Raw genomic sequence first — 22989 nt, forward strand, 5'->3', positions numbered from 1 at the left:
ACAGTATATTTTATATATGTTTCATGTCGACACTGAACACGTTTTATTATATTCTAAAAACAAGCGACATTAAAACCTGGTTAATCTAAATTACATTTAATGAGAATTAAATAATTTCAGCTGAACAAAAGGAAAAAAGACGCCATTAATGCTTTCGAAAGTAACCTTTATTGGTAACGTTAGCGTCCTCACACCTTTTGCGCTGCAAAACACTAGAGCGTTTTATTTAAAGTTTCACATAAAGTAGCTCCACCTGAGAAGTTATGTCAAATATGATGTCAATGTTCTGCAACATTCACAGAGTTTACAGATCGTATGTCTGACTAAAAAACGGCGTTTTATAAGTTATTTCCAATGAGTTATGAAAAGTATTTTGAACGCAGTCTGTTGTTGTATTGACAGTCGCTTAGTGATGACGTTGCGAACGTCCAAACAGGTCACACAGACCGATAGACGGCAATGTTTTTTTTTTTGTTTTTTTAGTCCGATTGACCACTAAATAAAAGACCACTCTAGATTATAGGCTAATAAAACTGTATATTAATTACTGAACAGTCTTGAAATCTTTAAACAGTCGTAAGACTTGTCAACACAGTGCAAGCTATTCGGGGTCAAAATTAACTGGTATCTCGGTAACGTTAGTTGTAGTTGTCAATCTTATTCAAGCGAGGGCGACAGTGTACGACTAGTCTGGCAACTTGTCAAGAAAGTTTTGGTCGCCCTTGAAAGCTCATAATGTCGGGGACACCCACTTCAGCTGTCAACTGAAATCTACAGGATTCGCGTGGAATTATGCTGTGTCTCTTAAGCAGAACAGCGGTAAGTGCCGTTTATTACAGCATACAACTTACTGACATTAAATAAACGCAATGCCTTTAACAGTTAAGCGAACGCCTTGCCAAATGCGCCAGTGGTAGCAGCAACGTCCCATCTATAGCATTTATTGTGTTTTTACTTTATATTTACTTAATCTGAGACATTTTATTTATTATTATGTGACGTTACGTTCCAATAAACATAACAAACGAATTATTAGATGTTAAAATGGTCCGTAATTAGAGGACAAATCAGCAACAAAAAATGTCAAGGAGGTTGTCAAGAACAGTGGCACTATGTATCCTACTTTTGACAGCGGGGCAGATCGACATAATGCATCCATCAGTCTTACAAGTTTAGATTTGAATTGTGTTGGAAGGTCCCATGCAAAGTTCAGATGCAAAATTAAGCCTCAAAGTGCTGCCTGAGATCTACTTCTAAAATTAGCTTTTTTTTTTCTTTTTTTTTTTGGATAAAGTTATGTAACTTAAAGGCGATTAAAATAACATACATAGAAATAAAATTTAAATGAACAAACCTACAAACAGCCTGAGGGAAAAAATGCTAATTTTAGGAAAATTCATATTTAGGAATACACACACACATTGGTTTCTGTATTTTAAAAATAACCTGATACATTGTTTTATTTTTATGAAGATTATTGCAGGTTCAGTTATAATTGTTATAATAATTGCATTCTTAGGCAAGGACGGGCCTGGTGAAACATTGCCGTCTACTGAGTCCCATACCAGTTGTCCAAATTTCTGACCGGTCGCTGTTACATCAAGAAAGTCTGCCAAAGCTACCCGTTCCTCCACTGAAGCAAACATGTTCTCGATATCTGGCCTTGCTCGAACCACTAATCAGTGAGGAGGAGATGGCACACACATGCAAGCTCATGGACGAATTTCTACAACCTGGTGGTGTAGGAGAGAGACTTCAAAAGAGTTTGGAGAGACGGGCGCGCAAAACTGAAAACTGGGTGTGTATAATGCATGGATGTCTATTTGTAAGGGCAACTGGTGTCCTTGGTTTCCTGGTGTGAAATTTAGTAATAATAGTTTTTTAGTATTTTTGATACTGTGCACAAAATTCTATACTTTGGACCCACGTATAGTTTGCTTTAGGGCTGCAACTAACAATTATTTTAATAATAGATTAATCTGTCAATGATTTTGTAGATTAATTGATGAATCGGATAAAAAAAAGAAAAGCATTCATTTCCAGCCTTTTTTTAAAAAACAGAACTAAAATCTTTAGAAAGTGCACAAACATGTTGTCCTTGAACATCTCTGAGCTGTTATAATAATAATAATAATAAAATAAAAAGTTTTCAATCCAAATATCTAAAAAGACTTCAAGTTTAACTCACTCATGTTTGTCATGTGACACACCACAGCCACAATGTATGACAGATGTATCCCTTTTATTATGCTTTACCGTTTTAATACGAAATATTTACATGCTTGCTCATAGCACATATAAATGGTCTTGATCATGATTTATTCCGTGATCTAAACGCTCGTTTGTCTCATTCATAAAAGCAAAACATGCAGGATTCAGCATGTATATTCATCAGTTACTCCCAGAATGCATGTAAGCAAGTGCCTGGCCAGCTTGGAGAAGAATAGATAGAACCTTATTGTTACTTTCACTATGCGTATCTGAAATGAATGATACACATCAGCAAATTATATTTAAATGGATTGTTAGAATTTCATAGACTTTCTTTTGTGTTTTGCAAACTTTAAATGTATTATTTTACTGGTACTTGTGTGTATTTACAAGTCTAAAACATAAAATAAGCATTGGCTGGTTAAAAACAGTGTGTAATTTTGATAATATGACAAGTCTTTCTCTGGCTCAGTGCCAACCAACGCACCAAAGCTCAGTTTGAATTTTTCATGTCATGTTCCTCACTTCAAAATGGAAAAGTAGAATTCTGTAGTGATTTATCCTGTTGTTGCTCTTTTCTTCTGCATGTATCTTTCTTCTAACGTTACCTCCTCCTGTTTTTTTGCTCCATCCTGTTTATGAGGCGCCGAACTCTGGCATCAGTGCGCGAGAGAAGCAGACTAAAGTTGTTTTAATAATCAAACGTCTCTGTGTCATGCGACATGGCGAATCTATTATGAAGTTCGTTGCCATCGCTTTTAGTAATCAATTTTAATCAATTCGTTGTTGCAGCCCTAGTTTGCTTTATAGTACTGATTCGAAATTAATTTACATTAATACATTAGCATTTCATTAGCATGAAACATTTAAACAAAATTGTCAAAGCCCTAGCTGCCAAAAGTGGACAGTCACACAATCCTAATCGCTAAAGGAAAAACCAAAACACTATACATGTTTAACCGATGAACATTGAAAAATAAGTGTAATAAGTTGTCACGTTAGATTTGAGGCTAATAATAATTAGTTTTAAATCTTTAAATAGCTGTAAAGTCTTGCCAACACAGTGCAAGCCATTCAGGGTTAAAATTAAATGGTATCGTATTCAAGCGATGGTGACCGTGTACGACCAGTCTGGCAACTTGTCAAGAAAGTTTTGGTCGCCCTTAAAGTGCATAATGTCGGCAGTCAGGACCAACTTCAGCTGTCTACTGAATTGTACAGGATTTGCGTCATTATATCAGACCTTCTAGTTTTCGGCGATTCCGCAATCGCTGAGTCAAACGCAAAATTATCAAAAAGTCGCAAATTTTTGCAATCTTTCAAAATTCTTAATTTAAATTGCAAAATAATTACAAAAATGTAAATGATTTCATAAAACATCAAATTCCAAACCAAATGATTAAAATATATTTACTTCAGTTTGCAATTTATTGTTTTACGCCCCACCTGCGCCCTCACAATTATTACATTACATTGGAAGTGGGGGATTGTTTTGCAGCCTGTGCAGCAAGCAGATTCAGATGAAAAGGGAATGATTTACATGTGAGCTCAATGCAAAGATAGGATTAGACATCCTGTGGCACAAATTGGGGGTTTTGTGCGTTTGACGTGCTTCAGACTGCAAAAGAAAGTAGCTCAAACATCTATCAAACTGAGCAGTGGAACAGACAGAACTGCAAGCAGCTTACTGTGAGAGATTGGTTCAAGAATAAAGGCCTTTGAATGTGACCGAATTGAAACACATTATTTGTGCTATACATCTGTGGCCTGTTTTACGGTGTGCGTCAAATCGATAAATAATTTAGTTTATCTCCTTTTCTGCCGTTGACAAGAGAAAACGCTTCCCTGCCATTGACAAGTTTTACGACAATCTGTGTTTTAGGTGTATTACAGTAGGGGAAGCCCTAACGCGTAATGTCTTGAGTGAGGTACATAATGTCAGATGCTCCGAGGAGTGAAATCTGAGAGAAAGTAAGATCATGGATAAAAATAAGAGTTGTATAACCTTCCTTTGGCTTAATCTCTAACGTTGTTTTGACAAGATATCAAAATAAAGAAGCTTTATTTTTATGATTTGTGTTGGATTGCACATCTAACATAGTATATATAGATGTGACATCTCTCTGTTATGGATATGACAGATGTGAAATTGTATGACTTTGGTAAGTCAAATATAATTGTTTAAGAACATTGACAGAGACATTTTTGAGTATTATTAAAGCACTGCAAAGTACAAGCCTAAACAACAAAACGCAGAATTTGCATGGAATTGCTCATATATATATATATATATATATTTTTTTTTATTATTATTATTATTATTATTATTATTTTTATTAAATTGCAAAATTGTCAGCGAATTTCTGGAAATTACCCCCACAAAAAAAAAAAAAAAAAAAAAAAATATATATATATATATATATATATATATATATATATATATATATATATATATGAATGTGTATGTATATATATATATATATATATATATATATATATATATATATATATATATAATTTTTATTAAAATTGTGAAAAAATTTTTTGTTATACCATACAGTATACAGACATAAAAAAAACGCAATTCCTTTAACAGTTAAGCGATGCTTTGCCAAGACGGACATTCCTAATGGCTGAAGGAAAAAACAAAAACAATCAAACCTATGTGCAAACAATGCAATTGGGCCAAATGGGAGAGCACACCCCTGTGAAATCATGGACACTTGATGTTTGAGTTGGAATTAAATCAGGAACTCTACATAGACCGATTGGGTTAATGTGCAAACTTGCATCACATGCTTTGTATTTGATTTTTCAGCTCACATTGGACAAGTGTCCCATTGTTTTAACATGTGATACTAGTCAGTTCTTCTGTTATCAACATTTAATTAACTTTATGTAATTAACCTAAGGTTACTGAAATAAACATTTTGACTTTATTGCAACCTAGTGACGTGGAACATGTTTGCATAAAGATAAGTAACTAAAATTAAAGCTCCTTTAATTTTAACACAAATGTAACTGAGAATTTAATTAGAACACAGATTGTCATCTTTGGAGGAACAACAACCATATATATATATATATATATATATATATATATATATATATATATATATATATATATATATATATATATAGTTGAAGTCTGATTTAGCCCCCCTAAATTATTAGTCCACTTGTTTATTTTTTCCCCAATTTCTGTTTAACCGAAAGAAGATTTTTTTCAACACATTTCTAAACATAATAATTTTAATAAATCTTTTCTAATAACCGATTTATTTTATCTTTACCATGATGTCTGTTAATAATATTTTACTAGATATTTTTCAAGACACTTACTATACAGCTTAAAGTGTCATTTAAATGCTTAACTAGGTTAATTAAGTTAACTAGGCAGGTAAGGGGAATTAGGCAAGTTATTGTATAACGATGGTTTGTTTTGTAGATTATCGAGAAAAAAATATAGCTTAAAGGGGCTAATAATTTTGTCCCTAAAATGGTTAATAAAAAATTCAAAACTGCTTTTATTTTAGCCAAAATAAAACAAATAAGACTTTGTCCAGAAGAAAAAATATTATCAGACATAGTGTGAAAATGTCCTTGCTCTGTTAAACATCATTTGGAAAATGTTATAAAAAGAAGAAAAGAAAATCGAAGGGGGCTAATAATTCTGACTTCAACTGTATATATAAATATATATATATGAAATTGGCGACGTAGTGGCGCAGTAGGTAGTGCTGTCGCCTCAGCAGTAGGATAAAAGGTTGCTGGGTCGCTAGTTCAAACCTCGGCTCAGATGGCGTTTATGTGAGGAGTTTGCATGTTCTCCCTGCGTTCGCGTGGGTTTCCTCCGGGTGCTCTGGTTTCCCCCACAGTCCCAAGACATGTGGTACAGGTGAATTGGGTAGGCTAAATTGTATTAGTGTGTGTGTGTGTGTGTGTGTGTTGATGTTTTCCAGAGATGGATTGCGTCTGGTAAAAACCTGCTGGATAAGTTGGCGGTTGGCGGTTCATTCTGCTGTGGCGACCCTGGATTAATAAAGGGACTAAGCCGACAGGAAAATGAATGAATGTATATGGAATTATTTATCGAAAAATCTCTGGTTGTTGTCCCTGAAAACGTCCAGACAAAGGCCAATCAAGCTCATGAAGTGACATTGAAAAATCAATTGACACTTTGTGAAATGTGGCGAGTTGTAAAACAAGTTCAGTTTTATCAAAACTTCAAGTATCAAGTTCAAATCAAAACATGAATATTCATTAGTAAGAACTGCCTAAAATACACTACACGACTTAGAAAACATTAAATGTATGTCACTGTCTTTAAAGTTTTTTCTAAAATAGTTATTTGAGTCAGTCTGGCTGACTTGTGTAAATGTGTGTAAATTTATATTTATTCAATTTTTAAATTCATTTCAAGAATATTTTTGTCTAATATGAAAAAATATGCATATGATTTATTCACAATACAGTTTGTAAAGTAATATTATCTGTCTTTTATTAGATATTTTATATGAGAGACTTGCTTTGTTTACCAAATAAGTGGATCTAATTGGATTTGCATTGTAAACATTAAATACAAGTTAAAAAGGTATTACTTTTCATTTCATATATTAAGGTTTTACTTATGATGCTCCCAAAATCATTCCACATGAATCCGCAGATTTTTAACAGAATTCTGTGCAGAAATAGCAAAAAATGTCCACAGAGTTCGTCTGGCCTTGCCCATCAGATTGTTTATTATACTCTGTTGAAAATGTAAGTTTTTGGGTCAGAGGGAATTGTTGCTGTAATTTGCCTGTGATGGTTCTTCCTACCAAATCAAAGTAGATTCTCTTTGTCCCGCGTTCATTTTGTTTCAGAGAAGGCTAATGAGGGTTTGATGTCAGGATAAAAACAGCAAAAAGACAATTATACACAATCTACAAGAATCTACAATCACAAATCCCACAGTAAGGTGAATAAGCCACACACAAATGACCTTGTAGTAAGTCACTCAGGTCACTCAAAATGCAACTAACCATTCCAATAATATCCAGCTGCAGACCCACAGGTTTCAGACCTCACCACATTTAGACCACTAGGTCTAGGCTTGGGAGGGCGTGAGTATGTTAGTTGGGATTACAAATGCGTCTAATAAGAAAGTGCACTTACATAATTTTTGTGAAGCAGTAGAACAATAAATATTGTTTATTCATAGCTGAAGGGGTACGTTTATGTCTGTGGTGGGTGTAGCTGTGGGTGTAACACAACAGGTTACTGAAATGGGTAGGGTTGGGGTAGGTGTAGACAGTAATAAAACAATAGGTTGAGCAAACTAAACTAAATATAATATACAGTCAACAATGTTCTGGTTCAGTGTAAAAAAATTATAATTATGTATTTGCAGTATTTCATGTATTGTGTGTAAATACTGTACATGTAATTTGTGTGGACATTATCGGAATAGCTGATGTAACTATACAGAATCATGACTGATCATTCATCATGGACTGAAACATTGCTGGATATATCTAAACCTTATTCACGTCACACTTGAGTTTGAGCATGCAGAATTCTGTTGAATGTTGCTGAAAAAAAGGGGCAGGGTAAAAGAAGATGATTAGACATTAAAGGGCACTTATGGTGAAAAATCTACTTTTCAAGCTGTTTGGACAGACATGTGTGTAGGTATAGTGTAAAGACTGTCATTTTGGGGTGATATAAACACACACAGTCATTTTTTTTTTCAATTTAACAACAAAAAAACGGTGGACCAATTGGAGCGGTTTTCAGACTGACCGCAACTTTACGTAGGAATGCGGTCCCCCCGGCCACCAATATTGATTGACAGCCTTGAGTCACGATCATATCCTCAGTTTCTTGTTGCACGTCCGCCATTTTCAGCGTGTGAGTCGAAGCGATATCACTAAAGGAACACCCGTGCTCTATTTTTTGATGAAAAGCTCACTGGGCTCAACACAAGATCAATATTCTCCACATTATCACTCTAATCGGAATTATTGCTTGTATTTTTGCGTGGCGCCGTGCATTTCGGAGTTCTGGGCTTGGGTTTCTGTCTGCGTGTACACGGTGGAGCTTCGGGTCAGCAGCTCGGCGCTGCGTGGGTTTCTGTCGGGCTGCACGCAGTGAGCTTCGGGTCAGCAGCTCGGCGCTGCGTGGGTTTCTGTCGGGCTGCACGCAGTGAGCTTCGGGTCAGCAGCTCGGCGCTGCGTGGGTTTCTGTCGGGCTGCACGCAGTGAGCTTCGGGTCAGCGGCTTTGCGCTGCGTGGGTTTCTGTCGGCGTGAACGCGGCGGAGCTTAAGTTAATTCAGTGTGTGTGGTTATTAGTCTCGGTGTACACGCTCAGCACTTTTACACCGAGACTATACAAAGACACAAATGATTTTGTACTCTCTGCTTAGTCTGTATCCGAGTCCAACATGCACGGCTGAATGCTCATCCTAGCATAAGCTTAGCATCTCTCTCTCTGTAAGACTGTTGTAAACACAGAGCGTGGGAGCTCTTGGCTCCGCCCCTTGTTACGTTGAGCGGGAAGCCAAAACTGTGAAGCAACACGCCCCTAAACAGCAAACTGTGTAAACGCCCCCAACATGACACTTTTTAACACATTATAATAAAAACATCTGAACTGTGTTGAACTTAACCTAAACTGGCACACTCACAAGAACCATATTATTAATATTAAATCATAAAAAAGGTGTAAACTATGTGCCTTTTAAGTGGGTAATTTAAAATGTTTATTCACAGAGATGTCACATTTTGATCTTCTATTAGTCTCACGCAATCATAGGATGCGATTTTGCAGGTTAGAGTTCACCAAGCTTGAACTTTGTAATGCAACGACATGTAAAACTTTTCTCACAAGCTTGGAATGTATGAATGGAAGTCTATGGGGCGAAAAGTGCAGTCAGTGTGACTTTGGCTTTACCTTTAGAAATGTGGTTCTCAACCATGTTCCTGGACCCCAGCACTGCTTTCTTCTTAGTCAAACACATCAGAATCAAGTCATCAAGACTCAAGTCAAAGACTCTAGTGCTGTATCCGGAATCACTCCTTATACCCTCATTCACTTTTCCTTGGAATAGTCCACTATTATATTCCCCTAAAAGAGTGAATGAAAATGAGTGAGTAAAATTTAAGCATTGAGTTACTAAAGGAATGCCTTTTTGTCTGTGCTTTGCTGGTCGATAAATCACTTGCTTTCTTTGTCAGACCGGGGATAGTTGTTTAGTGCTTGCTAAGTATTTTGTCATATACAAATGTTACTTTAATTAAACAATAATTTATTTATAAATGCACATCAATAGGATTCACACAAAAATTAATTCGACACAAAAACGCAGTGGTTTATGAGTGTTTTCTAGCTGTTGGGTGTACATAGGTCATACATTAATTATTGCAGTGAATTATTTATTGAGTAATTGCACTTCAGAACATGCTCTATGGTTTTGGACACCCCTACATATGGCTGTTCCCTAAAATAGGGCATTATTTAAGGGTATAGGGATTTTGGATCAGTATGCATATACAACTGGGTGATACGATAAAGATCAAAACCTTGATTAACTAAACACTTTACCTCGATTGACTATTTTATTTTAAAGGCAATGTTCATCACAATCAGGTGCTCCTTTTTATACACTTCTGGATCACATGATCTCCTCTCGCATATATGTCAACATATACATACATGCATATGTATACATACACAATCGTTCATATATACATATACATACAAATTGTCTGATGAAGAGCCGGGTGGCTCGAAACGTTACACGCTCTGTGTCAGCCTTTTTAATTTAATAAATTTGTATTTTTGGAGCCTTGGTGTTGCCGCCTTTGATTTACATTTAATTTGCACTTTTTGCGGTTTTGGCTGAGCACCCAATTAAGAGAGATGTGCTTGCTTTTGTACATTGTTTTCAAATAATGCAATGTGAAAATTACAAAATAACTTGCATCTATAATATTAACAATAATACTATAGAAGTTAATATTTAGCAGCACCATGTTGGTGTTTCATAACATCTAATTTTTACGAGGTGGGTCGTTAGCCCAACACTTAGCCTGGTGGACCAGGACATACGCACATATACTACGAACAATTTTGCTTACCCAACTCACCTTTAGCGCATGTCTTTGGACTTGTTGGGGAAACCAGAGCACCTGGAGGAATCTCACGTGAACACGAGGAGAACATGCAAACTCCACACAGAAATGACAGACCCAGCCATAGCTTGAACCAGTGACTATTTTGCTGTGAGGCGACAGCTCTACCTACTGCGCCACTGTGCACCCATTAGCAATAATAATAATTATTATTATTTTATTTATTCTTTCATTTATTTTATGGTAAAACTTAGTAATGCTGGTTGTTCATTCTGAGACGTGCCCTGATAAATAAGAGAATAAAACGAAGGAAAGTGAGTGATGTATTGCAATGTCAGTGAAAGCTCTCAGTCTAGTACAGGGATGGGCAAACTTGATCCTCGAGGGCCGGTGTCCCTGCAGAGTTTTGTTCCAACACTAGTCAAACACACCTGAACATGCTAATCAGTGTCTTTAAGATCACAAGAAATCTATAGGCAGGTGTGTTTGATTAGGGTTGGAGCTAAACTGTGCAGGACACCGGCCCTCCAGGACCGAGTTTGCCCACCCCTGGTCTAGTATATTATTTAAAAGAATAGTAGTAACAGAAGGATTAAAGAACTGGAATAACCGACATTGGACAGTTATTTCAATTATAGGTTATGAATTTCGGTTACGGTTTTATTTCAATTTATCGCTCAGCCCTAGTATATAGCTTGTTACTGTGTTTGATTTTGATGGCATAGATCTTCTACATTAATACAAGTACTGAGACTTGCTACTGCCAGTATACTCACTGAAATACTGTCTGAGAATATAACACACTGCTGCTTATGGGATGCTGCCCACGGGGGTCACGATTTGATTCCAAAATGATTGCTAACTTAAATTTTTCCTATTTCGTCTGCTGTATGTTTATATCTTTACATTTTAACCAGAATTGGAGTTTCTATCCATTAGTTTAAAAATTGGAATCTATGTAAGCCCTTTTATCTTAAAATAATAAATTTTATTAAATAATTACTAATGATGAACAAGTTCTGAATGTTAAAATGCTAATTATAAAGAGCAAGCGGAAAAACGTCAACTTTTAAAAATAGGATATTAAATTGTACAATTATGACTGAAAAATATATAATATTTAAGTACATAGTACTTTTATTTTGTGTCTGTTGAAAACATTCAACTGCTTATATATTTCCAATTATTCCCCTTGTTGTATGATCCAGCTCTCTGACTGGTGGATGCAGTCTGCCTACCTGGATTCTCGAATGCCTGTGGTAGTGTACTCAAGTCCAGGGGTTGTTTTACCCAAAATGCACTTTCAAGATCGTCAAGGACAAATGAGGTGGGTCCTTTTACTTTCATTTATATTTATATCAATTCATTTAAAAGATTCTTTTATACTTTTTCTTTTAAAAACAATTTATTTATGACGAAGCAAATAATCACAACCATAGCTATAACGAAGAATATACATTCACTTAGGGCTGGGCGATAATTCGATATCGATAATTATCACCATATAAAATTTTTCGATCAAACGATAATGACAGTTCGATAATTGCTCGATAATATTTACGCACTATGCGTAACGTTGCGCAAGCATTTTGCAGCCTGCCCTTCCGACTGCTGCACGCCGTACAAGTTTACAGCCATACAGTGTTAGTTGCACTGAAAGGAGTAAGAAAGAAATATGGTAAAAAAGGTCAGTCACAGACATTGTTGACAAGAAACGTCACTAGACTTCATGAGCTACTTAGTTTTTCGCTATCCGATCCAAAACAGAGCAACGTGCACCGCAAACTGCTTAGACGACTCGTGTCATCAAAAGCAGCCAACACCACGACCTGTTTCACGATGTAAAATAAGATTACCCTTATAAAGATGCTAAGAAATTACAGACATAAACAAGTGTTGGCAAACCAGCGCAGCTACCCAGCAGAGTCTCATGTCATCATTTTCGAAAGCCGTGTCTTACGAGAAAAAAACAAAAAACGAAAAGACAAACGAAAGACATGACAGACAACACAATCTCAATCACATCTCCATGAACATTTGATACTTGCTGTAAACTACAGCCTGCATCATTTAAGGGTATTTGTTAAGACAATAATAAGATCTTTTGATGTCAAGCTTATGTTTCCTTTTTAATATTAAAATATTTTTTTGGAAATCTGTAATACCACTATTGTCTCTCATCAACGTTAAAATAACCAGCCTTTATATGTATTAAAGGACATAATTATAGAGGAGAAATCAGATGCTCAAGACATAATCTTTAAAATACTGACATATTAAAAATGCAGCAAATAACAGATGTTTACAACAGCAACAGTTTTTTTTCCACAGAGCGAAGTATCATCCACCCTTAGTTGTTTAAGGCGGACAAGAACTAAATGAATATAAACATATTTCCTTGAAAATGTATCTTTTTGTAACGAATTTCATTTTGTATAATGTGTAACTTAATTTTGATGTATATTTTGTTGGTCAGATATCTACAGCATAAAAAAGAGGAATGAATAACATCTGAGGTGATGCGCTTGAACACAAGCCCGCTATATGCTTTAGCGCCAAAACAATCCATCAAACTATTTTCACGGTTTCATTTTAATTAATTAACTAAGCGCGTTCTGAGCAGCATGAACTGAACAGTCTTTTAGCAGCACTGATAGATTTCTGGGGTTACCTCAGGAAGAATAAACTTGGATGGAGCTCAGAAGCTCGCTTTAAACGCAGAGGCTCCCCAGCTGGCATGTTTCCGTTGTGATGTGCGATTTGTAAAATGAGAGTCTGCATAGAGCATAGACCTATTCGTCTGTCAGACAAATTTGGTTAAATCACGGGCGGATATATCGGAGATATGCGCATAACAAGGTTTTATGCGACCCGCAAATGGGATGTCAAGAGGGTGACAGCATAAGAAACTGCACACACTTGATTATGTAATACGTGGATGCGTCTCAGCGCAAAGCATAACTAAAACTTTACATGTCTATGCTTAATCAGTCATCGATAAGGTCTATCAATTAAAGCGTTATCTTCTTGTAAAAGGTATAATGAAAAATCTGATGGGTGTTTTGAGCTGAAACTTTATATATACATTCTAGAGACGCAAAAGACCAATATTAAATCTGTAAAAAGGGGTAACCTAGGTGCCCTTTAAAGTATATTTCACCCTAAATTCACCATACCCACCATTAAAAGGAGAGTTCATCCAAAACTGAAAATTTTGTGACTATTAACTCCCGTTGTTCCAAATCGGGATTTTTTTTTTCTGATGTTAAACAATAAGATACAATAACTTGTAGGTAATGTCTTTGGTTGTTGAAAACTTGAACAAGTAAATGCTGAATTAAGATTGTTCTTTTGTTTATTATTTTATCATTTCTTGTTCTTTTGTTTATTATTTTATCATTTATATTGTCAGACAGCTAAAACATTTCACTAAATGTGTTAAATCAGCTGTACAAAGCCACTGGCATGCTGAAAATCTTATATAATTAATAGATATAAAGATTTTACATTTATCGTGAAAAATATGGATATCGACTAATATGAAAAAAATTATCGTGATGATTTTTTTGCCATATCCCCCAGCTCTACATTCACTGTATAGAAAACATACGCTTTATAAGGGAGGCATTAAGGAGACAGGAATTTTAGAAAAATAGGTTAAGTATGATTCAAGTGCTTGTGAAGGAGATTTTTCAATGTCATGAATATTGTCAGGGATTTTGTAATTTGTATGGGACGATCATTCAGGTGATTTTTGTGCCTCTCAGTGAAGATATCGCAGGGCCACACTCATATGTGAGTCATCAAACTTTTTCGAAGGAATGAAGAGTAAGAGCATGTTTCCACAATTTTTTTTAATTGAATTGACTTAGGGCTGGGCGATATTGCAAAATAATATCACAATATCATGTTTCATATCATTCAATATCGATAATTATTGAATATTTTTTAACAATCCATTTAGGTATAAGATTTTTCTTATTTAACCACTTTTGATTTATCAACATCACTAAATCATTTTAATAGTCAAAAACAAACATATTTAAACAAAATATCCCATCACTTAAAAAAAAAAAAACGTAAGTGTTAAAGAGACTCTAAAACGTGATAAATAAAACGTCACAAAGTGTGTGCAATGGTAAAAGTAGATCAACAAGTGTAAGGTGTCAATAATAATTATTCAGTAAACCTCAAACTCTATAAACAAAACAAATTATGATAATCAAATCTGAGCTTTCAAGTAAAGGAACGAACCACCGTTATTCAAATGCATGCTGAAGGTTTCATATTGTGAAGTTGAATGACTATATTACTCCTTATGCTAAAAACTTTTTTATTTACAATCTCCTCACTGCTGCTAGCCACCGCACTTATTTTTGCATGTGTTGTTATTCTGACCTGAAGTGCGAGCGTGGGGTTTCCTTGACCTTACAATGTGCTTTACGCTCTGGCATCTCTCGTTACAAAGCGACCATCAATCGTTTTTCAGAGGATGACAAGTTTATGGAGTAAAGAAAAAAATCACTGCAGTGTTTGGATGTGCTGTGTTTGTCTGAGGTAATTAGTCTGCAGCTATCACTGAAATGTGTAAATTCCATACAAAGTCTAAAGCAGATTGGTTTGTTGCACTTTAATGAATCGTGGTGCGCTTTTGCCAATTGGAAAAGTTGAGATTTTCACTAGGTGCGCCTTGAAAATGCATGCAAGTCACATGTGCGCTGCTTGCACAACATGTGCACATCACTCCTATATGCGCGTCATGCAAGTCATGCGCCTCCATTGGAAAAGACAAACTTGCACCCTAAGCTTATTGGCATTGCTTCTAAGGTTCGCACTCAGCAGCCACATTTTAATAAAGCTATAGCGCTTCATACTGAAATCTCATAATTTGTATTGATATTGACAATGGTTTTAGGTGACGGGGTGACGCAGTGGGTAGTGCTGATGCCTCACAGCAAGAAGTTCGACAAAGAATAATCTTAGACAAAGATTTTGTACTCCCTGCTTGGTCTGTTTTGCGACTCGTACATGTACGGCTGAATGCTCATCCTAACTTAGCTTCTCGCTCTCTGGGCCCTATCATAAACCCGGCACAATGTGGCGCAAGGCGCGGAGTAATTGTCTTTTGCTAGTTTCAGCTTGACGTAAGAGTCGTTTTGAGGCGTTGCGCTACGCTGTTTTACGCTGTTCATTTGTGCGCCCATAGTTGTTCTGGTCTAAAAAGGAAGGCGTTCTGAGGCGCACTGCTGGCGCGTTGCTATTTTGAGAAACTTAAATACATTTTTCACTAGACCAAAACAAACCCGGTCTAAACTGCGGCGCAGAGTTGCGCCTCGCTTACACACTGCTTAATACGCACAAGAGAGCAATAGGCAAATATCTTTACATATGAAAAAACTTAAATATTAAGGATATATATAGGATATAATAAGAATAGATATAGCATATAAATATAAAGGATTAAAATATTACAAAACATATTATTTTCTAGCCTACATAAATATGAAAAATCACTGCCTTTATGTCTTCTTCATCTCGGGAGGCTTTTTCAGTTCATTCATAACAATTTGCTTTTTTTATAATGTTATTATTATTAGCAGTATTATTTATTATATCCATATTTATATTTGTTTTATTAAAAACAAGCTTAGATTTGCCCACCTGTCAGGTTTTAGACCATATGGGGCACAGCATGTGTTTTAGGATGTAACCCAGGTTTTTGAGCACACTTCGTTATTATTGTTCATTTATTCGTTTGCTGGAAATTAGAACTGAATTTAGAAATAGTTTTGAAACGAATATTTGCGCTTAACAAACGCAATTAATTATTTATAGACTAATTGATTTTATGTTTGCTAGTGAAATGCTCAGTTTTTCCACTTAGACCTACTTTACGTCCTGTAAATAGCGAATGCAATTATGGCGTGATGCAGCTGCTCTTAAAGGGAATGGGAGATGAGACTCTAATTGGTTTATTCTCAAAACACACCTATAACTCATTAAGAAAATAAACTCAACCCTTTTAGACCATGCGCCACGGCGCAAAGCAGATTTTCCCGTCCTTAAATTAGCAAAAGTGCGTTCTGACACGCCCTGAAAGCGTTTGCGCCCTGCGTTTTGCGCTCTGCGCAAGGACCGTCAAAATAGAGCCCCCTGTCTGTCAGCCTGTCTGTTGCAAACACAGAGCGTGGGAGCTCTTGGCTCCGCCCCCTTGTTACGTTGGGCGGGAAGCCGAAACTGTGAAGCAACACGCCCCTAAAACAGCAAACTGTGTAAACGCCCCCAACATGACACTTTTTAACACATTATAATAAAACATCTGAACTGTGTGTTGAACTGAACCTTAACTGGCACACTCAGAACAACCATAATATTAATATTAAATCATAAAAAAGAGGTAAACTATGTGCCCTTTAAAAAGTGTGGTAATTTCACAATGAAAGGGTGTAAGCAAAAGACACTGACAACAGAACTGCTAACAAAAGTGATTTAATCTACAAAAGTGAAACTAGAATAATGTTCAAACATATACAAAAAAGAGAAATATTTTCAATAATAAAAATAAAAAGAATATAATAAAGTAGCAAATTCAAGCAAAGGATCAGACAAAAATTAGTTCAACTCAAGAATAAGGGGACGATAGTAAAGCCAAACAAAAAAAGAAAGAAATATAACAAAACAATTCTAATTTATGAATAACCCATTACCTCACTAGAAACTAATGAAAGGAAAGGTCTTAAGCACCCTATTCTTCCCTATACTGAGCTGTAGAATAAGACAAATATAAAGATGACATTCACCTCTTACCTGATGTCTTTAACAATACATTTTCTAAGTGTTTGCAAAATGGAAGTTCTACGACATCTTCCCTATCCACCTTACTCTGAAAAAGGAGTGAACTTAACTTACGCTACAACAATAACATAAATTTCAGACAAAGCTGCAATGTATTTTACTGGTGAATATGTCATGTAAAAACACTTTACAAACACATGTATATTTTTTCATTTATTTAAATGGAAACCTATATCTAAATGAAAACTTAGGTAAACAAAAATGAGCATCACTATGTCTTACTTAAGATGGCTGCACTAAAAAGAATATTTTTTTCTGACTAATCTGTATTGAAGGTATTTATTTAATTTTTGTTGTTTACTCGGGTATCTTGACTGTACTAAAATGTGATGGCAAAGATAATAAAGAAAAAGTTTAGTTGTTCTTGTTATTAAGTGAATTTATTATTCCTTAACATTGCTGTTAAGATGATATCAACCCTAACCCCACAGCAAACAGAAACCAAACCGAACCGTGGCACCAAAACCGTGAAACGAACCGAATCATGCCTTTGGTGTATCGTTACACCGCTAGTATTGGCTGGTAATTACATTTTATGACTCAATTGGTACTTGCCAATCTCGCCATTCTCATGAACTGATCGCTGTCGTTATGAATTAGATAATTAATTCTTGAAATTATGGAGATTAGAGTGAATTAGCAAGAGAACAGGTTGTGTGAGGCATGGTTATGTTCTAAGCTTTACATTTGTTAGGTTATGAATAGCACAGTAAAGATACCTTGAGTGCACATCCCTGTCTCTCATCATCAAGCTGCTGTAAGGGCGTCCGGAGTATAGGAGCTGTGTTCACAGATCTGCTAGTTGGAGAGAAAAATATTGGAATGACCTTGCCGATATTTAGGCCTTTTTATATGTATAAAAACTAAAAGTTTTGTTTTTGTTTTTTTGTTTTTTTACTATTTTCTCTATTATTTTCTGTAAAGCTGATTTTGACTATGAAATGTCCACACTAAATGGTTATAAGAGACATGTTTAAGGGATTATATGGAACATCTTTCATTTATTCTCTTAGGTAAGGAGAGATCTCCACTCAAGTGTCATACTTAGAGTGAAAATGTGCTTAATGCATGAGCATCAGAATTGGTACTCGGTATCAGCCAATCACCATCACAAGGAATAGGTACTCGGTATCAACTGTGAAAATCCTGATCGGAGCATCCCAAGTTTTTAGTGTTCTGGTGGACATGCGCCCTTAGGGAAAATTTCTTAAACTTGATGTGAGGTGTATAGTAGGCGATGCAGCATTTTCTAGTCACAACCAAGCGGCAACCTCCCGCTCTCCCTCAGGAAGCCAATACGGAAGTAAATAAAACTGCAATTCATCCGAAATTCCGCTAGTCCTGGCCGCTCCTGGCTCCAAAATAGAGCATATTTCAATTGAGCCCACTGTTAGAATGGCCAACTTTACAGCAGAAAAAGAGGTGTTTACAGCCTGGTACAAAAAAAGATTTTGGTTATGACTGCTAATATTACCCTTCATGACAACTGTGAGGGGGTGAATTTTTTTATAACTCATCCGTTTCTTTTATATTAAGTTATATTAAGTTTGCATAATTAAGGGAGTGGCCACTTGAGTGACAGCTAGGTCTCGTTGGTCGCCGTCACGTCACCTCAGCTGAATCCTGCATATTAGCCACTGAGCATAATATGCATAATATGCTACTCAGCATATTTATCGTATTTCTGTGTTGTTTTATGTGGCTTTACAGTCAACTGCCTTTTGGACTTGTTTTCTACAATTATTAGATGGCATGGCATGCTGAGTGCACTTAATTGTGCTCACAAACCATTCAAGTGACCTCCGTTTACCATGTGAGTAAAGTTATATACTTATATACCATCTCTATACATGTATTTGTTTTATTTAAGATCATTTATCATTTATATTTATATTTAGAGCTGTAATGCACTACAGAATCTGACGGATTGATTAGTTGTAGGCTCTAGAACAGTCATCTAAAGCGTCATACAGTGTTATGCTGGATTTCATAGTCTTACATTAACTAACACAGACTATATCTGAAGTGTTTGGAAGTAATCCGCATTTTCCTCCTGTTGAAAAACGTCATAAGAACGTGGCTCAATGTATTACAGCAGTGTTTTTAAAAGTCTAAACACTTTATTGATATTGTATACAACCAAGCACAAGTGATAAAGTATTAAGCGTTCTCCCAAAGTAAAGTGTGTCTGAACCAGGTCCAAGCTAAATGCCAGCAGGTGTCTGTAGCTCCGCTCACTCTCCGCCTCTTTGCCCTTGTTTGGTAGCCCGCCGTGTGTGTGATGACGCGCGAACAAAATGGCAACGGTTGGCCGCACCTACTTGTGGCTTCTTTTGCGCTCTTTAGAAACCTATGGGTGACGTCACGGATACTACGTCCATATATTTTACAGTCTATGGTCACAACTGAACAAATGCAGTTATCGAAGACAAAAGGCCAGCACCAACGAGAGGGAAAAAACTGAACTAAACAATCAAAACTGGCAATAGCAAAAAGGGATCATATAAGGGGTTCAACCTTGTCCACAATGTGCCAAGCTGGAATCTGGCTTTTTTATTATCAAGTCACCTTTATTTCTAGCTCTTTATAAAATGTAGATTGTGTCAAAGCCACGTTATAAGAATGAACAGGGAAATAATAAAGAAAAGGTCAGATAACTAAATTTTGTCATTGTGGGACATATTTAATTAGGTTCAGAATAATTAATATTTTTTAATGAGGCATACATGTATACGTATACATAAATATACATGCATGTACAAACATGCCTACAAATGAATGTTTAAAACTGTTTAAACTTTGGATGCTTTCACACTTGCCACCTTCTCAGTTGGTTTGTGTTTACACGGTCTTTTTTCCTTCTGAAACCCGGTACGCTTGCGTCATTGAGCTGCTGTTGTGTGTACGACTTTTCCTAGGTGGCGGACATGAAAGCAAAGCGTTAAAAAATCTGTCCAAATCCTGCCAAAATGCACAAAAAACAAGGGGGAGTCAGATTTGTCCGAGGAGTCAGTTTTTGATACAATTTTCCTTCATCTCTTCTTGCTGGTGGGCTCACATGGTTTGTGCTATGCACTGGTCGTTGCTAACTGAATGTAGTAGGAACACACAGTTTTGTTTTGTTAAATAAGTTATAAAAGTTGTTTCAAAATTGCCCAAATTTTGTCAACCCACCTATGCCATTCTTTACCCGCACAATCAAATTCAAAACCGCCCAATCTGGCATCACTGCCCAGGTGCGGATTAAAAGTATGAAAGCACCCTATATAAATGTCTCTGTTGCCATGTCTTTCATGCTTTTCAGTTCATTTTCAATCAGTACCTTTTGAGGTATTGACTGAATTTTTTGAATAAATTTTTCAGTCTACAACTACCCCAAACCTCACAGTAAAGTAAAAATATTAACTGTTGTTCACAAAAATTATGCTTTTCAATAAAATGTTAAATGTAGATTTTAAAATAGAAAACATTTTTATTGTAAACTGTAATGATTCACAATTGCTTTACTGTATATTTAATCAAATGAAAGTAAAGTTTGTGTAGTGAGAAAGTGTTTTTTTTTTTGGTAAGTTTTAGTGTTTTTCTATTTAGATAAATTCAGATTCACTAAGAGAACATTTAAAAAGGGACCGTCACACTTTCTTAACAAAAAATTAATTGTCAACTAACAAGCCTAAAACATGCAAATAAATATAAGGTTGTTTATGTATTCATGAAATTTATTCATGTTTATTTAAACATGAAAATTATTTCCAGCCAAACTAGTTCTGAAGCGTTCTCACATTTGGGGTTTTAAGTTTCACATTGACCTTTCCACTGTGTTCTGGATTTGCTCAGCTATTTTTGGCATGTGTGCTTCTCATGACATTGTTTTTTTCAATGGCATGTGCACTACAGATTTGTCCCTATTCTCCTTTCAGACATGTCAACTAAAAGCAGATATCATAACAATGTGTTTACTAGATAGGGTTTACTTTACTAAATGAAGCAGTATATCATTACAAACGTACAGAATACTGGCTCTCTCTCTCACACACACACAATTCTCTTACTTTTATTCTTTTCTAAATATTATTTATGTTGACGATACAGTCATTTTGGTTAAATGTTAAAGAGGTTACAAAGAACTTGAACACTGATATAACAAAAGCAAAAAATGGCTTAGTCAGTGTTACCTAAAATTAAATGTGGCCAAAACAGCTTGCATGTACTTTTCTAAAGGACATGGCATTGATATAAAATAGGGTGTTGTTATATCAAGATAGAAAGTTCATGTTGTTTTAGAATAAAAAAAACACCTAGGTGTTTACCTGAAGTCCTGTCTTGCTTTAAAAACACTTTTAAAAAGTTATGTAAAAAGCTATAATTTAATATGTTTATTAGAAATTCTTTATAAAATAAGGCTGCAAAATTGTATTTAAATTCTATGATCCCTCTCTCATATCAATTATTGTCTGATAAGTTGGTATAAATTGGTAACACAATATCTACAGTTTTAAAACCTCTGTGATTATTATAAACAAGCGCTTAAATATTGTATATTTTTTATACATTATCTTGTATATTTTTAGACCACAATTATATATATTCATTTTTTTCTTTTTCTCAAAACTCTACTTTTTATATTAATGTTATATGTTAGGCACCTAGGGCCTGAGAGTAACTTAATTTCGATTCTCTATAGACCTTTTTCTTAGAATACAAAATGACCTATTATGCTTTGCGTGTATGCGTAAGGAGAATGCTAAGAACTTCCGGTCGGCAGCTGATAGGTGTAAACAGTCACATTTGGACAGCTTTGAAACGATAATTTTAATCTATTTTACCTGCATTTATTTTTTGAACTAGTACTGTTGTCCATCAGCACCACCTCCTGGACTGATTATGTAAAGAAATGCAATCTAATAGGATGGAAAACAGTTGCTGTGAGGCATTTTCCCCTCATTGTCAGACGGCATCTTATGCCGTTTATATGAAGCCTCGTCATCGCTAAAGTCAACAGTTTCTCTTTCTTTCAAATATATAACTAACCCAAACAAATGTACTTCACCAAAATGTTTGACGCACACACGTAGCCTGTACTGTCCCATTGACACACTAATTTAATAACTGTGACAAAGTGAAAAAAAGGATATAGTCATTTTGAAGTGATAGAAAAACACAAACCATGGTAAAAACAACACAAGAAATAAACATAAACGGCTCGTGGTTAATCAACTGCAAAGCAGCCAGCATAGAATCAATAACAGACTTTAATTGATCATTTTTGTAAATTGCATGACTTACATACCTGTTAAGTTTTAAGCCAGTAATCTGGTTTGCTCTATAATGCAGTGAAGTAGTGTGTGTGTGTGTGTGTGTGTGTGTGTGTGTGTGTGTGTGTATGTGTACATACTGTATTTCTGATGGCAGACACGTGAACTAGGAGAACGTTTTTCTCATATTTCTGATGTGATTGAACCACATCTGACAGATCATATCAGTGGATTGATACCACAATCTTTTATAGAATATGTATCATTTAATTCATTTAAGTATACTTTTAAGACATGGCTTCTTAATAATCAACATTGTAAACACTGTTTTTTGTTGTTCATTTGAGTTTTGTTTATAGTTAGAATTTTTATTTTTAGTTGTGTAGGTCTTCAAAGAGCCCATATTATGCATTATAAAAGGTAATATTTTGGGTTTGGGGCTCTCCAACAACAGGCTGATATGCATGCAAGGACAATGTATTCTAATATGCATTTATTTTTTTACAGAAATATATATTCTATTTTACCATCTGATTTGTTCAGCAATTCATAT

General features: G+C 35.5%; 2 protein-coding genes across 4 annotated transcripts in view; both read left to right on the forward strand.

The window, feature by feature from the left end:
* Positions 1 to 22989, forward strand: part of grk5l (G protein-coupled receptor kinase 5 like) — a 785510-nt gene that overhangs the window by 284606 nt on the left and 477915 nt on the right. The window lies entirely within an intron of this gene.
* Positions 715 to 22989, forward strand: part of zgc:154046 — a 43661-nt gene continuing 21386 nt past the window's right edge. For 2 of the 3 annotated variants that reach the window (XR_015497186.1, XR_015497187.1), the window contains exons 1-3: positions 715 to 819; positions 1520 to 1798; positions 11535 to 11653. Coding sequence is in view for 1 of the 3 variants with exons in the window: in NM_001079997.1 (NP_001073466.1) it covers positions 793 to 819; positions 1520 to 1798; positions 11535 to 11653 (425 nt within the window). In the remaining 2 variants the exon portion in view is untranslated. 3 annotated transcript variants of the gene reach the window in all.

The sequence above is a fragment of the Danio rerio genome, chromosome 8 (assembly GCF_052040795.2).
Source record: "Danio rerio strain M-AB ecotype USA chromosome 8, GRCz13ab, whole genome shotgun sequence".
Taxonomy (NCBI): domain Eukaryota; kingdom Metazoa; phylum Chordata; class Actinopteri; order Cypriniformes; family Danionidae; genus Danio; species Danio rerio.